Genomic DNA, 17,073 nt, shown 5'->3' with positions numbered 1-17,073 from the left:
AAACTTACGCAACTTTAGCAGCAACCTTGCCGCTCTGCTTAATTGTGTAGTTATGGAGAACAAGTCTGCTTTTTCTCTGCTGTGAATATAAAAGTGTTGCCATTAAGGTCTCCTGCTTGAGGTAAGTCACTGTATATAGTCTTGGTGAAGCTAGCAGACGTTAACGTTAGTCGAACGGCTTCATGTTGTGGTTAACGTTGAGGCTAACGTTAGCTAAGCTACGCTCCTCGCTGAACCGAAGTTTAACACTCAACTTTCTATTTTAACAACGTGTTTTCTACAGCTGCAGACATGAAGTGTCTGAAAGTGGACGAGTACGTCAAGCGGACTTCTTCTGTGGAAGAGACGGAGCTTTTAGTTAAAGAACTACAGGTTAGCATAATCATAATTTCTGTAAGATGAACCTCTCATATTCCTAGTAACGTTACACATTATTATTTTTCTACAAGATAACGTGTTTAAAGCACAGGCTTTTAATAAATACGATAATTTAAATGACCGTTTTGATGCGTCAAGTTCCATTTGCTGTGTTAAAATTGTGTTTTTGAGAATATAATGCATATTATAATGTATTTTTCTTTTGTAAATATATTTTGTAGAATTATGTGAAGAGTCGGTCGGGCCTACAGGGTCGCACGCTGTGTGACAGAGTCATCAGAGCCTGTAACCATCAACTTGGAGTGGGATCACCTAGTTTTCACCATGTCAGTCAGTTGGTGCAGCTGGTGGAGCTTTCCCTTCAGGGCTATGATATTTCTGCAGCACTTGTTGCTAAGAGCAGTCCACTATACATGGAAAAGATAATTTTCCATATTGTCAAGAAGCTAAGCACCCTAGAAGCTCACAGTCCATGTAGCCATGTAGCTGGGTTGCTTTACAGCAGGCTCACCCCAGCCCAACAGGTATGCATCACCTTCTATTTCACTTAATTTACATGCATTGTGTGTTCCACATCTGCACTGAATGATCGCCTTATTAACAAGGTTTCCACTCTTATACGGTCCTTAGGGTGAGGACTACTGTGTCCTTGTGCGGAGCTGCTTCTCCGTGCTCTGGAATGGACTATCTGCTACCAAAGACAAGAAAATCCTCAATCCCCGTGACAAACTCCACTGCCAGACACAAGCTCTGAGCTTCCTTCTGTTGTTGGACACAGAAAGTGTAACCCCCTCTCTCTCCAAAGCCCCCATATATACGGAGGATGCCATCGCTGACTTTCAGAGTAGCTGTGAAACAGTGACCAAGGACGATGCTTCTTTTCTTCTCCAGGAAATGCACACACTTTTCAACAGATGCTGGACTGGCGGTCAAGGCTGTGAGGGGGACGGGTCCAAGCAGTCTAGTGAGACATCAGGTCTATATACGCTTTTTGAAATAGTGCTAATTGTAGTGAAGGTGCTTTGTAAGGCTGGTCACTATGAGCTGGCTTTCACCTTCCTGAGGGACATTGAGAGCACGATCGGAGACCGTACTGACTGTCACTGTACAGCCACGGTACTCGGCAGATGGGCAGTAAAGATTCATTCTACGATGAAGGCTGGCGGGGAGAGTGGCCAGGCTTTGACGGAGTGTGCCAGGGCCTTGAGGTCTCTTTCAGCCGACCTGGGGGACAGAGAAGCTCATGCAGTCCTGGAAGGTTGTGGACTTGTGGTGTGGGCTGTCGAAAGTGGCCACAGCAAGGGATTAAGTGGACCCGTGCTCCTGGCTTGGTTTTCTTTTTGTGAGGAGCACCAAGAGCTGATAGTAAAGACGCTAAAGAAGGTGAGTATAGCTACTGACCAGGACAATTAGTTATTTTTGTTTGTGTGTGTGCTAGAAACAAAGTAGGGGAATAATTCTGTAAATTTAGAGCACTGTTGGGTTTTTCTTGAGGAAAATCTATGCAGATTACAAACCTGTGATTTGCTTTATCTACAGAATTCAACATGCCAGGCTGAGTGCAGCAGACTACAACAGGCGCTTTGCTTCAGTATTTACCAAGGCTCCGTGTTTGCTTACGAGAGCATGCTCGCGTCACAGGTGAGGCTGCTTCTGTTGTATCCAATTTCACGGTGTTGATGATGCTTATGAAAACAAGACCAATGAGTCACACAGTTAGAATATGTTGCTGCAGTTCTAATTGTGCTTCAGGTTTTAGTACTTACTGTGATTTGTTCTCAGCTGGAGAACAGTGACGCACTGGACAGAGTGCTGCTCTACTGCCAAGCCACATCTGGACAGATGATGATTGAACTGCGTAAACTGCCCAGTGAAAACCTTCTCGTCAAAGCAGGTGATTCTTTCATTCTAGATTATTAACATGTCGGGTCTTGTGAGTGGTTCAGAAATGCTTACTTACATTGCAATATATAGACAGTTGATATTTTATTGTTGTATTGAATGACATTTTAAGATTACTGCGTGTCTTGCAGTGATTGCTGTGAGCAACTTGGCTTGTGGATTTTTCAACCGGCGTCTCTACGACCAGGCCTTCACACTGGTTGAGATTCTCTGCAGGGATCTGTGCAAGAATTGCCCCGTCTCGCTCTCTGTCGATAGGGTAAGTCCTTCATGTGTGTTTTTTATTTGTTATATTATACAGATACACATTGTCTTAATACTGTAGTGTATAAATCATGTCTTTGTCTTGAATGGGCTTGGTGATGGATGCAAACCCAAATGATCCTGAGGAAAATGTGTTTAATTTTTACACAAATTGTTCTCTATCATTAACATGGCTTTTGACTACCTAGTTGAGCCGACCCTTCATGCTGGCTGTGCAGACGTCCAGGCGGGCTGGACAGCTGGAGCGAGCGCTGGACTGGGTGATCCTGTGGCTGAAGGCTCTGGGGGACAAAATCACGACTCATATGTCTGAACCAGTCTCCCTGTGGGTGAAAACAAAGACCGACGCTGCCTGTAACTCGGAGGAGGACATCCGTCTCAGGTACAGATACATTTATTTCTTTGTAACATTTATTTCTCAGTGAAGGTGTTTTATGGATTATTAATGGAAAGGAAACTTGTCCCACCCTGAAACAGGACATTACGCGACGGTTTTGGTCCCGACGTCCCAGATGAGCGAGCAATGCTTTGCCTGTTGGAGGAAGAGTTGCGTTGCTATAAGGAGTTTGCAGGAGACACGACCCAGGAGCGTTACAACACACTCTGTGATTTGTTGGACATCTGCCACGAGGACAGCTCCCACACCCATCTGCGTGCCGTCTACCTCTGTGAAATGGCCCAAGTTGTGTGTTACCAGGATTTCAGTGAACAGACTGACTGGTAGGAGCTTTTATTTACATCATTTCTAATGAGTGCTCCTTGTCATTTACAAATACACTGTTCTTTGTGTGGTCAGGGCAAATGTTTTTGCAGCTGGACTGTCATGGGTAGCAGCTGACTGTCTCTGTGTTTATTATGTTCATTTGTAACTGTACAGCACAGCAGTTGATTTTACCCACGAAGCTTTACGGCTACTTGAAGAAGAACCCGAGACTCCAGAGAACGCTGACAGACTGAAGGATGACAAGGCCCATGCTTTACTTTGGCTCTATATCTGCACTCTCGAGAAGAACCTTCAGGAGGTGAGCTCCATTATAGCTGGTAATCAACTATTTTCTGGATTTAAGGCTTAGTTTAACACACTGAGTGAGCAAGTGTCTTGTGCTTGTTTTGTTTTTGGTCAGACCATTGACAGGGACAAAAAACTGCGAGAGTTGCGTGAGCAGACACGGTGTGTGGCCAATCAAATAGAAACCAATGATTTTGATTATGAAGACAAGCAAAAGACACAAGACAGCATCCTGGTCTATGAAGGCTTGCATTTTAACCTGGCTGCAGAGAACAGTAAGAGCCCTTTTTCATATCGCCAATCATCCTACTGTAGACACATGATATGATGCTTATACTTGTCTCATAATCTGTTGTTCTGCTATTCTGAACACATGTCTGCCAAGCACTATTGGTGGGACTTATCAGCTTGCTGGCTTGAGAATAATAGACATTGTTTTTTTTATTTCCTAAGAGTTGTGCAAGCCTCTGGAAAGGGCACTAGAGGAGTGGTCCGCTCTCCTCCAGAGACACGTCCTGCCTTCTGTCAGAAACCCCAAACACACCTGTAGCTCCATCGCCGTGACTGCGGCTCTCTTCAAACTCAAAGGAAAGGTAACGATATATTCTGGCGGGTCTCTTTTTAGTTTCTCTCTCCATCTGCATGTTGATTGAGCTTCTATCAAATATTTTTATCAAATCAAAATAACCACTTGGTTAAGCAAATATTTGAATGTAGAAGTTTTACTGTAAGAAAGACTTAGATGTGTATGATTTATTTTATGATGTATTCTGTGGTCAGGTTATTATAAGTATTGTTCACATCATTGGTAATTAATCTGCATATTTATCAAATCTCCTCTCTTATGTAGCCTCTAAAGGCTTTGGAAGCTTACCAGCTTGCGATTGGACTTTCACGTCAACTTGCTGATGCCCACGGATGTGCCAGCTCCCTCTGTCAATCAGCCAGCCTCCTGCTGGATATGGGCACTCCTGAACTGGCTTTGGTAATGCAGTTTTGCAATAAGTATTCATAGCAAACATACTACATCTCATTTTATATACTATATGTCATATTTGTTTATTTAAATTACTTTGTTTATTGTGCTGTTTTTTTTGTTTTGTTTTTTAAGGCCCAGCTAGAGCAAGCAGAAACGTTTCTCACTTCTGTTACGACTGCTGATGGACCTTCTTCTCTCTCTATGCTGGCCGTTCTGTTGAAAGCTCAGTACTGCTACAGCACAGGACAGGTCAGTGACATGTCTGGAAGCAGTATTTCTTGCATTGTTATTGGGTTTTTTGGGGGGCTGGAATAGGTGATTCTATCAAATTGCCCCTTTTCCTGTTGAACATATCTCAGGTGGATTGTGGAGTACCTTATCTGTGTGAGGTGCTTAAAGAAGTGAACAAGCAGAGGCAGTCAAAGAGTTGGTACCTGCTGCGTGCTCGCATGCTCCAGACCTGCAGCTCCTATCTGAGTTTGGACACAGCTGCACTGCCACAAGCCCAGAGAAGTCACATCACACAGCATGGTTAGCTAAAGCATTTGCTACACTGAATATAATTTCTGTTTTCATTTGCGTCGTGAGAATGTAGAGAGGTTTGCAGCTTTAATGAAGTAAGGACTTGTGATTGTGTCTCAGGTCTAAGTAGCCCGGACACTGCCCTATATGAAAGTCTGAAGCTTCTCTGCAGCCTGCTGGTCACTCTAGTGGGGAAGGGCCTGTATGGGTCCAACGGCAGCAGCTCAGAAATGCGCTTCATCGACCACGGTAGGTTTGTTTTTACATTGACTGAATGAAAAAGCTTCCAATACCTTTTTTATTGATGTCTCTTTTAGTGCCGTCTGCCATGATTCTCTCCCTCTCACCCTTGATCTATGAGCAGGAGATAACTTGGTGCTAAAGTGGCAGCTGCTCTCAGATCTTCTGAACTGCTCTATGAAGGTTGTGGCTGTGAGGAGCAGCTGTGGAGCCATCAATGACGCCAGGCTCCAATGTCTAGAAGCTCTCAAGCTGGCCATCAAGCTGCAAGCACTCAGCCAGTACGTACATGTGCACGTTCAAGGGTTAAAATGTAAACAGTGAAGCTGTGTCCAATCGATAGCCGATCTTAAATATTTTCTTTCTGCAGTGTACAATGCTAAAACTTACCAGCAGGCCACAACTTGTTTCTCCTCTTATTTTTTGTGTGCTGTTAACCTTGATGTGGTGTTTAAGCTCATTTATTGGACCTGAAGTTTTTACTGCGGTCACTTTGAACTGTTAAAATAGAATCTATACAGTATAGTTCTCTAGCGTATTGATTAAAATAATACTAAATGTTATAGTCAGTCATATACCCCTCCTGTACAGTCCACTGCAATCCAATACAACAGCCCTGTAATAAATCCCAATTATAAGACGCTTATTATAGATTTGTTTTTTTAGAGGTGCTGATTCAACTCTAATAAGGTTTACTTTGTTTCTTTGTTGCTGGACTGTTTTATATTAAGTGTTTTTAATATTTAGAAAAACTGTTTAGCAGTATGTTCTATTAGTACATACTAAGTAATGCTGTGCTTATCACGCATCACAGTATAGATATACAGCACAATACATCGGAGCTAATGTGGTCACATTTCAAACTCTTTCTTTTTTTTATGGAAGTCACTCTTTTCTTTGCTCTTGTCATTGTTTTAGATGTGCTGAGCTGCTGGTGATGAAAGCTGAGTTGGAGCTGATGCAGGGGGAGAGAGAGGAAAGTAGAATCGATTTGGACAAAGTCCGAAACCTTCTGGAACTCTGTACAGGTATGTCAAATACAACACTCCTGTTCAAATAAGGCTGGATATTGGTCCAATATTTGTGTTTGACTTTGAGTAAAGTTGTGTTCATATTTATTCCAGGTAAATTGTACTCAAAAAGTGAAAATAAGTAGTTTTTTGCTCATTTTTGTTTTAAATATGTTAGGACTATTGTCTAATTTAAAGCTTGTCTCTTTCCTTGTACTACGTAATGGACTTCTATTTATTTATTTTTCTCAGATTCTTCTGATCAGGTGCAGAAGGCTGAAGTGAAAATCAAACCAAGGAAAGGTCGCCCGGCACAGAAATCTCCAGTGCCCCTTCCTGCCTTGGAGGATGATCTTAAGGGCATCCTGAGCATCAGGTGGATTGGCAAAGAACCCGTAGTGAGGGATGTGGCCAGCTCCCCGCCTTTAAAAGCACAGCCCCGCCGCTGGCTCTCCTCGCTGGCGCATGAATGTGACTGCCAGTGCCCCTGCTGCTCGGAGCCCTGTCTGGGCCGTGCCACTGCTCGCTGGGCAGCCACACAGGCCGATCTGGTGCTGCAGCTAGATCCCAATGAAGCCAAAGTCAGTTTGAAACTTCAGATGGCAACATTAGCTCGCTGTAAGAGTGTTGTTGCCAAACTTGGGGCAAAATTGGCTAAACTCTTCCCTCCCTGTGGCCCTGGCAAAAGTCCCTCTAAGCCCTCCCTGATGCAGGACGTGGTGGGCCGTGTCTACCTTCACATGGCCCTGTCTGCGCTGGAACCAAGGCTCAGCAAGGTCTGTGGTATATGGAAGGTACTGGAAGCTGGCTTGGCATTTGTTGATTCCACACCTTCTCCTACGCTAAGACCTGTGAGAGCCGGCCTAATGGCAACCAAAGCCATCGCGTCATTGATCACCTTGGCTGCGAAACAGGGCTGCAGCCCAGAGAAGCTCTTCTCAAATGCTTGGATTTGGAATGCACCAAAAGAGGATAAATCGCTGAAATCAGAACAGAAAGCGGTGCCTCCCTCATCCTCGCTTAAGAAGCCTAAAGAGCCAAATAAAAACCTAGATGTTCCTGACAAAACAAAGAAGGTCAAGCTTGTCATGCCCAGGATTCAAGTGACAAGCTCTTCAACCAAAGGAAAGGGACTTGTTCCCATGACACCAGTGATGGTAAAGCCCGAGCCATTGAGTAGGGAGCCGGACTCTTTTGACTTTAACACAGTGGTACCTACATTGGCCTGTACTCCTATTCAAAAGGTGAAAGCCCCCGCTTTAGTGCAGAAAGCACCGAGGACCGCCCCTAAGCTCCAGTTTCATGTGTATGAAGAATTGTCGCCAGTTCAAGCCAAAGCCCAACCTGTGCCTGCTGCCCCCAGACGCACAAAGAAATCACGTTTCGTGGTAAGCATCTTAAAAAAAATAATACAGCCTTTTGTGTTTTTATTTATTTTTTTAAATCAAAAACGCTTTTCTTATATTTCAATACAGATTGAGTTTAGCGATGAGAGTGACACGGAAGGCAACACCCCGGTAGAGCCCAAAGAAAAAACAGATGTCCCTAAAAGGCGAACCACCACAAGAAGAGCTGCACAGAACTGTAAAACAGCCCCAGATCCACCTGCAGAGAAGGTCCCAGCCAAGAGGCCGACCAGGGGTAAGAAGACAACTGCAATGCCCCGGGTGACTTCTGAGGATGAAGAGTCTTTGGTCTGTCAGGCTGCCTCAACTAGAAGAGGAAGAAGTAGAAGGGAATTGTCGAAGACAGAGGCCGATTCAGTGGAGGAGCCAGACAAGATGAGGACCATTGAGGAGGAAACTAATCAGGTTCTGAACATCAGCATTGAGCAGCTCAGGACCTCTGACTCTGAAGAGGCTGAAGACCATTCTGCTTCAAGTAAAGATATAGGTGTGTATTTTGTTTGTGAAACTTCCCATTAATTGGTAAATGTATAACTTAATTACCTGGCATTTGTGCAAAATGTAGCGTGATAGGTTTCATTTGTGCATTTAGTGATGACTTCCCAGCCTTCCAAGCTCAATGTTAATGATTTGAAACTCAGCAATAATGGTCATCACTTCATCTAACAAAATGTTGATGAAGAGCCAGAGCTCTAATCTCGTTCTTGACTCTTCTCTCTCTACATAGATTTTGAGGTTTTACGGAGGGATATGTATTGTGATTTGGAGAGAGACGACTTGTCTCAACTAAGGAGCAGAGGTCAGCTGAGAGACGGTCCACAAACCCACCTCCCTCATTCATACACCAGGCCAGGTGAGGCTTCACACTACTGCATTATGACACTGTGTCTTTATGGTATAATGTGTCCTTTCATTGGAGTGAGAGGAGGGAAACGTGCCACTAAAATCTAGAAAGCATCTTGAAATAAGGGATAGAATACCTGAAGTTAACACTGTTAAAGTCTTAGTAGCTCCTTAACCTTCTTAGCTCTTCATCCAGTTGTGTCTGTAATTTTTGTCTTTCTTCTCTCAGACAATCTTTCTCTGGAGGATGTTGAGTTGCTGCTCCGCTCAGCATGGTTGGCCCTCCAGCACTTCCCCTCCCCCACCATCTACCCGACCCTCTGTGCTCTTCTGGCCTTGACCAGGGGACAGCAGGACCCCGTGACTACAGCTATGCTGCATGCCCACTCCTTGGGCATCACAAATCGTCATCACACTATCAGGCATTTGGCCAGTTGTCTCAAGTAAGCACATGTCTTGTATGTATAGTGTATAGTTTTGACATCTGACGGTTCCAGGCTTAACATTCTTTCACCGTGACAATTTTACAAATGGTTTAATTCATGTTGCTTCTTGTCATCATTGGAACAGAAAGCTGAGAAAGGTGTCCAGTGAGTTAGCAGACAAGATGGGTGCTTTGAGTCTAGATGAGCTCAGTCCAAACGAGTCCAAGATCTTAACTGAACGGAGGTTGTCACGGTTGGAGAACATCTTCTCCTTCCCAACTGCTGACTCCGCTACATTCCCCAAGAGCCACTGTCAGGATTTTCTCCAACTAATTCAACAGCTTCCTGCAGGTAAAATATGAAATACTGTCTTGATCTTCGTAGCAAAGTGGGTACATTTTCATGTTTGATTCCATCAAAAAGTGCTTTGCATTATGAGAGGTTATGGCTTAGTTTTAGAAACTGGTAATTCACTGGATTTTGATCTACATGCAAGTTTTTATTGTGAGTTTGTCAAACCTCTAGTATGTCATTCCTTTAGCTACTGTATCTATACTTCGTGGAGCCTTTTTATCTTCTCCATAACCTGATTTAATTCCAATTACTGGATGCTTTCATGCTTGTTAAGATAAGCTGAATTTGAACTGCATTACGCTCATGAACTATTATCCTTTCTTTCTGTGCATCTCTCTCCTTTACAGGGGTCACTGTGTGTGTGATGTCTGTGCTTGGAGTAAAACCCGGGGAGATTGGTGACAGCATCATACTGTCCCGTCTTGAGAAGGGATCTGCACCCATCACTGTTCACACCCCTACCTCTAAACAACAGGTGAGGACAGTACATTATTTCATGAGTAGAATGGTAGTCACAATCTGAAACCAGACAAGTATATTGTAAATCAGCAATATGGTGACACAAGTAACTTTAAAATCTTCCCATGCTCACACTCCCTTCTTTTTATCAAGTAGCCTAAAGGGAAATATTTACCGCTTCTGTAGTTGTATTGCAACTGCTTTTTCTGCTTCAATGAGTAATTATGGCACACTAATTTAAAAAGAATTGCTGTGCAGCGAAATTAAAGATTAAATATGTTTGTTTGACTTTTGTAATTTCCCTGTGGTTTATCATTAACATCCCAGATTATAACTTTGTCTTTGTCTCTCTGTGTTATGCAGCACTCCATCCGTTGGCTGATTCAGGAGATAGATAGCATTCAGGTGGAGCAGAAGCTGGTGAGCTCTGTGTCCGAGAAAGCCAAGTGGTGGGAGGGCCGCGGGGCGCTCGACTCTCGAGTTGGGGTAAGTGGTGAAGAGCGAGGGTGCTGCTGGGGAGACTTCACAATGCCTGCATCATTTACGCAGTTTCACTTAAAGTTATACACTCAGACATGTAGACGAAGAAAACAACACAACAAAATCATTTTGTCTAATCAACCTGCTCTCTTTCTTTCAGCGACTGTTGAAGTTGATGGAGGAATTGCTGGGGTGCTGGTGGAGCTTTCTCTTACCCCCTTCATTGGATCCTGAGCTCTCCAAACAGGCACAGCACCTCCGCAAGTCTTTGTCTGCAAAGGGAGTGACAGTCAGTGAGGAAATGTTGACGGTGTGTGTTGTGTTTGGCCTTTTTTAGATCCATGAACCTTGGTTTCTGTTGGAAAAGGAACTGCAAAGCAACAACTACTCACATGTTAAACTGTTGTGCTTCAGGCGGTGCTGTCGGCCTCTCCTGTGCTCTTCCAAGAAGACCTGAAGAGGTTTGCTCTGGGGTTCTCTTCGCAGTGGGACACCAAGTGTGACCAGCTTCTCCAAGCAGCCGTGTCCCGGCTCGCTTGCAGAGACGAACCCCACGGTCATGTCGTTCTCATCCTGGACAAGGTTGGTTTCATCATCTCTAAGAAATACTGCATTTTCTTAAAGCCTGATCTGTACAAAAAGGGGGCCTTTTTGGGAGAGAAAATACCTCCAAAAGCACTAGTACGATATGTTGTCTGTGAAGTAGGATGATGCTAAAATGTAGAGGTATCCTCTCCTGTTTCATTTGCAGTACCTTCAGAAGCTGCCGTGGGAGAGCACCTCCATCTTAATGTCTCACTCTGTCAGCCGGATGCCTTCTCTGCACTCTGTAATTGGACTGAGCATTCAGAAAGAGGTACGATTAAGCTCCATTACTGTGACAATATGGCCTGTGGTGAAGATATAGTGGTAGTTATGGATATTGTGTTTTTAAATCTTACCTTTTTAGACTGACTCTCAGTCCGTCCTGAAGCAAGGTGTGGATGCAAGGCAGGTGTTTTATGTGGTGGACCCTGATGCCAATTTAAGAAACTCTCAAGGACAATTCAAGGAATGGTTTAGCAGGTGAGACCAACACTTGTATGCAAGTCTTCCTGTCACCAGTCTGTTTACTTCCCATTCACTACATTGCCATTCTCATTAAAGTAAACTGGATTGGGCCGGTGTGTGTGGAGTTGCTCCTGACTCGAGTCAGCTGGAAGAAGCCCTTGCTACCAAGGATCTATACATGTGAGTTTGTGATCTTAAGTATCCTGATGGGGAGAGGAAATAATACTTACAGTTCATAATACTGCAAAATGTTGAAAATATTGCGCTATAAAAGTTCTTCAAAATCACTGTTTGAGCAGATTAGAGCTCAAAAGAATTATTTGATTACTCAAATTTGCTGATCAACAAGCAAAAAAGTTGATCTCTAGAATTTATTTTAAACACAAATGCTAAAAATGACACTTTTTCCAGTTCAGTCTTCTGTGATGGTAAATAGATTTTTAGGTTTTCGACTGTTGAAACGAACAACTTGAAGATGTAATGTTGGACTCCAGACTTTTTAAAATAATTTTTTGACATTTTATTGACCAGATGATGAATCGTTTAATTGAGTTTGATTAAACGGATTAATCTAATGACATTCAATTTTAGCTGAATCCCTGTAACAAATCCTTTTCTGTTCAAACTCTGATAAAAGTCCCACAGAAAAAATATTTAAATAAATATTGTAAAGTAATTGTAAGAGGGTACCATTTAACAAACACTATTGTAATGCTTAAAAAAAATAAGTTGTTTTAACCCCGGGGGGCTTTAGTTACGTGGGTCATGGTGCTGGCGCACGATTCTTCGACAGCCAATCGGTCCTGAAGCGGCAGATGAGAGCAGCGTCTCTGATCTTCGGTTGCAGTAGTGCTGCTCTGGCAGTGCGCGGAGATCAGGAAGGACAAGGCATCGTCCTCAACTACCTCACAGCAGGCTGGTGAGATATGTCTTAACTAGCTGTTGAATAAGGATCTGTTAAGTGTGTCCTATGAATACATTTCAATGTTGTTTTTTTGTCCTTAGCCCCCTTTTTTTGGGAAACCTGTGGGATGTCACAGATCGGGATATTGATCGCTTCACCAAAGTCTTGTTGGAGTCCTGGTTATCTGCTAGCTCTGGAGCTTCCCTCCTGGATTATATGGGGCAATCCCGTCAGGTCACACACATGAAACACCTGATAGGAGCTGCACCTGTGGTCTATGGTTTACCAGTTCACCTGCAGTAGATGGGCTGGTAGACCAAAACTCTTCCAGCTAAACTTTGTTTTGCAGATTTTGGCAATATTAAAGTACTGCATTTTCTTTTATTTAAACCAATGCTTCCATTTTTAAACCAATGTTACTATATTGTGAATGATTTTAACTATTTTGCTAATTTTTATAAAGTTAGATTGAATGTGTTGATTGAACAATTTCTGAATAAATGTGTTCTTGAATACAGTCGGTGTCCGATTTGTGGAAATTACTTTGTAACTAGTCCGATTTATGTGAAGAGTTGGGGAAAGCCTGAAAAAATATATTTACAGTATTATCTTCTGCAAACAAGAAATATGAGTATCAATATAAGCTTATATGAATATAAGTTACTATCATTTGGATAAAATCAATATACTGTGGGAACAAGTTAGATCTTACACAACATATAGAGCTTGTTCTTACAACACTTGTTTATATTTCCTTGAAATATTGTAATTTTATTATAGCTCAAAGCTGTAGCTATGAGATTCTTAATGGTTAGATGATTTTATCAATGTCATAGTTAGTTCTACAGGCATTTGATCAAGAGCTCATCAGGTGTAATTTTGAGGGTGCTTTCAGTGCCCTAGAGCACAAATCCTGAGGTAAATTAGGGCTGCCAATATTTACATATGATAATTTAATGTTTTTTGAATGTACAAAATGAACCAAAAAATAATTTGCACCGTCACATTTATTTTAACTATAATAGTATTGAAATTTAAAGTGAACGTGACTTTGGGTAACCTGAACTTGAAATTGCATTCAGATCTTCTGAATTTAAATTATATTGTTATTTGGGGTCATATTAAATAATATCAGTTCGCAGGGTATCTGTGCTTTTGCACAGTGAAGGATATAACTGAATTTGCATTTTCAAGTTTAGGTACCGGACTGACATATTTTAGGGTATAGTTGAAATGGCTTATCAATCAAGTTCTTATTTGATTGATTGTGGTAATGATGCAATAAAAAAATTAGTTTTGTCATTTTACATACATCATGACAATTTGTTCAAATGACTTTATATTGTGAACCCTGAATTCCCAAACTTATAACATGGTCTGTATTTATATTGTATACGTGTTCTATGCACTAGAGCAAGAAAAACGTATTGTTTATGAACAGTTTGATCGCATTTAAGTTGAAACATGATTGGTGAAGGAACAGTTTCCGTGAAAGAAGACGGTGCATTTCGTAACTTGTCCACTGGGGAGCGGTGTTTCAAACAAAGACCGCCCACTTCCATCACCCGGAAATAATCACAAAAGGTCAGTTAGCATCGCGCTTCCAACATGGCGGTGAATCTCGCAGACCTCTCCCTGCCTCAATTAGAGGGACTGAAAACCCAACTAGATCAGGTAACTCAGAAATATATAAGTAAAGTATGAATCGATTGTGACTGTTATTCGATATCAACGTTATGAGGGCGTTAATCTGAATGAAAATGACAGGGTAGGGTAGCTAGTTAGCACATCTGAAGCTAACGGTACAAACGCTAATGGTACTTAAATATGCAGATAGCATGTTAGTATTATGTCTCTTATTGTTTCACGTGTTTCGACTGGAGTGAATTATACTTTGAAATGTGGGCACACAACGTTCTTGATGGAGTCAGACAGGTGCCAGGTGTGGTCGCTTTGACTGTTAACGGTTGTTTTGTTCATTTTAATGTTTTGCAGGAGATCGAGTTCTTGACGTCTTCAATAGGTCAACTCAAAGTTGTCCAGACGAAATATGTTGAAGCCAAAGACAGTATGAGCGTCCTGAACAAAAACAACAAAGGTGAGTAAAATAGTATTCTATGACTTGGTGCCCCACCAGGCCTTTGAAAGGGCTCACTGCACACCAGTGTGTGGCACTAAATGATGTGCCTTGAATATGCATTATTAATGTTGTCATGTTAATGAAAGTTGGTGAAATCAGTTTCTACATTGGTGACTCTGCAGCTGAAGTTGATTGTGTGTTAATTCTTCCTCTCCTCTGTCATACAGGAAAAGAGTTGCTTGTGCCGCTCACCAGCTCTGTATCCTTCCTCTCATGGCTCATGTGTTACTATTTTGTGTTGTCTAAATGAAGTTCTGTGTCGCTGGAGACGTGCATACTTTCCCTTGACAGTTCGTCTTCTCAGATGTACGTCCCTGGAACATTAAACGATGTGGAAAATGTTTTTGTGGATGTGGGGACAGGATACTATGTTGAAAAGGCAAATATATTTACATTCTAAAATCCATAAGTAATGGACAATTCCAATAATGTAAAACATTCTTACGTCAATTTAATTTATACTCTGTCTCTGTAGAATGTGGACGACTCGAAGGCTTTCTTCAAACGTAAAATAGAGTTCCTCACAAAACAGATAGAGAAAATTCAGCCGGCGCTTCAGGAAAAACACGCCATGAAACAAGGTAAGTTACATTTTTTTTAATAGATATCTCTTTTACCTCATTACGTTTTCACTAAATGTCATGCCATTTTCCAATTCAAAGCCAGATATTTGAATGCTACAAGTCCCTTATGTTTTAAGTAATATAATGGATATTACAAATCCAAAAACACATTTTAAAATAATGAAACACTATTTATTTTACAAATTAAATGATTTCAAAGTTATATTCTCTTAATTTTCATAGACTTTCACTAAAATGTAGAAAGTTTTTACTTTAAAAGTTATTAATATACCACAGATAATATTTTAGAGTACAACTAAAATTAATTTACTAATATACATCCTACAACAAAACATGATTAAAAACAGCAAACAAACAAGCTTTGAGTGGAAAATATTCTATAATTGATTTGGCTTAATACGCTCAACTGACAAAAGGTCAATGTCAAGTTGCTGTAGAAGTAGTTGCAGTTGTATCAGAGTAGTTTTACAAATACATGCGCACAGTATCGGACCTGATGCCAGCTACTGGTACCAGCACCCCCCCCCCCCCCCCCAAAAAAAAATGGGAAAAAGGAAGGAACCTCAAGGAGAGCAACTGAGGAGGGATCCTTCTGCCAGAAAGTTCAATAGATGTAATGTGTACAAAATGAACAGAATAATAAAATTACAACATAGTCAATCCATATGACAGAAATTATACATATAATGAGAACAGTAACAGCATTAGTAGCAGTAATAATAGAAATTATAGTAAAATGATCACTAATAACAACAGCAGCAGCAGCAATGGATATAATGGATTGATCATGAAAGCACTAATCGTACCAATAATAGAAGTAGAAATGCGACTAATAATATTAATGGCAGTGGGTGTTAGGAAAAAAGATGTCCTCCATGCAGCACTCTGTAACACACTTATTTACTCGACACATTGTGTTCTTTCTTACAGCTGTGATCGAAGTCATGAACGTGAAGATCCAGCAACTACAACAGAACCAGCAGGCATCCCAAGTGGTTGGACCCACCAAGGCTTAATGAGAGCTCCTGTTTGAACTCTTCATGATGTGTGTGGGGGGGGTGAGAGATATGTTTGTGTGCAAATAAATCAAGTGCGAAAACCATGTCACCAGTATAAGTGTGCTACTCTCTTGGTAAAGAAATCATCTGTACTTGGTCAATTCAAAGTCAATTTGAATTGAACAATGTCTGATACATTTGTATAATTAAAGTGATCACGGAACATGTTTTTTGTGTGTGTTGTGTGTTCATCAGTGGGGTCCACTACCAAGACCTCTTTTTTTTCCTTCTTTTTATTGCTTCCGGTCTGGCAAGAGTTATGGCGAGAGACATTTTAAAAGGTTTTCCTTTCCATTCTCGTGAATGCGATATCTCTCTATCTGGTATTATTTCATCTTGTTTTTGGCCAAGCATGTGAACACACATTTCAATGATTTGGACCCAAGATACTTTTATGACTCCACCCTCTTCACTTCCTCTCCCTGGATGACAACCAGCATAGGGGGCTGCCTGTTACTCATGGTCACAGGCTTTGCTTATATAGAGCTGCAGGTGACAAAGCTCTCAGTTCTCTATCAAAAAACAATTCAGTAGCAAGTCTCATATTTTTTCTGTTCCTTTCCAATTTGTAAATTAGATGATCAAGGTTTCCAAATGGTTAGTGGTTACTCCACTTCTTTCAACAACAAAACTAATTTAATAATAAAAGACAACTTATGTTCCACCCCATAACTTGCAAATGTGGCAGAAATACTATTGGAGCATGCAGCAATATTTGCTTTCATCTGACGACCAGTTGATTAAAATCTGGTAATTTATGAATTAATATTTCACACGTGATCTAAGAGGAAAAAAAAAAATATATATATATATAAAAATATATATAAATATATATATATATAAAAAAAAATATATATATATATGTGTGTATATATATATATATATATATATATATATATATATATATATATATATATATATATATATATATGTGTGTGTGTATATATATATATATATGTATATATATATATATATATGTATATATATATATATATATGTATATATATATATATATGTATATATATATATATATATATATATATATATATATATATATACACACACA

At 41.0% G+C, this 17,073-nt stretch overlaps 2 protein-coding genes across 2 annotated transcripts; both read left to right on the top strand.

The window, feature by feature from the left end:
• On the top strand, nt 1-12,742 carry espl1 (extra spindle pole bodies like 1, separase). The gene is made up of 32 exons (XM_068720080.1): nt 1-121; nt 284-372; nt 600-902; nt 1,009-1,761; nt 1,918-2,019; nt 2,161-2,272; nt 2,412-2,539; nt 2,733-2,926; nt 3,022-3,264; nt 3,422-3,566; nt 3,669-3,828; nt 4,007-4,146; nt 4,404-4,538; nt 4,665-4,781; nt 4,892-5,063; nt 5,175-5,303; nt 5,419-5,575; nt 6,213-6,322; nt 6,557-7,692; nt 7,780-8,197; nt 8,438-8,563; nt 8,783-8,996; nt 9,124-9,329; nt 9,680-9,807; nt 10,155-10,277; nt 10,432-10,581; nt 10,686-10,853; nt 11,023-11,127; nt 11,221-11,336; nt 11,418-11,501; nt 12,076-12,240; nt 12,327-12,742. The coding sequence occupies exons 2-32, from the start codon at nt 292-294 to the stop codon at nt 12,526-12,528; spliced, it is 6,522 nt and encodes a 2,173-aa protein (XP_068576181.1). The 5' UTR covers nt 1-121; nt 284-291; the 3' UTR covers nt 12,529-12,742.
• Nucleotides 12,743-13,807: 1,065 nt separating this feature from the next.
• pfdn5 (prefoldin 5) lies at nt 13,808-16,174 on the top strand. The gene is made up of 6 exons (XM_068720243.1): nt 13,808-13,899; nt 14,221-14,323; nt 14,533-14,564; nt 14,670-14,744; nt 14,841-14,946; nt 15,880-16,174. The coding sequence occupies exons 1-6, from the start codon at nt 13,834-13,836 to the stop codon at nt 15,963-15,965; spliced, it is 468 nt and encodes a 155-aa protein (XP_068576344.1). The 5' UTR covers nt 13,808-13,833; the 3' UTR covers nt 15,966-16,174.
• The last annotated feature ends 899 nt before the right edge of the window (nt 16,175-17,073 follow it).

This window comes from Cebidichthys violaceus, unplaced genomic scaffold, assembly GCF_023349555.1.
Source record: "Cebidichthys violaceus isolate CVI_PGR_0920_01 unplaced genomic scaffold, fCebVio1.0.p SCAF_25, whole genome shotgun sequence".
Classification (NCBI taxonomy): Eukaryota; Metazoa; Chordata; class Actinopteri; order Perciformes; family Stichaeidae; genus Cebidichthys; species Cebidichthys violaceus.
This window is presented reverse-complemented; position numbering and strand designations above follow the sequence as displayed.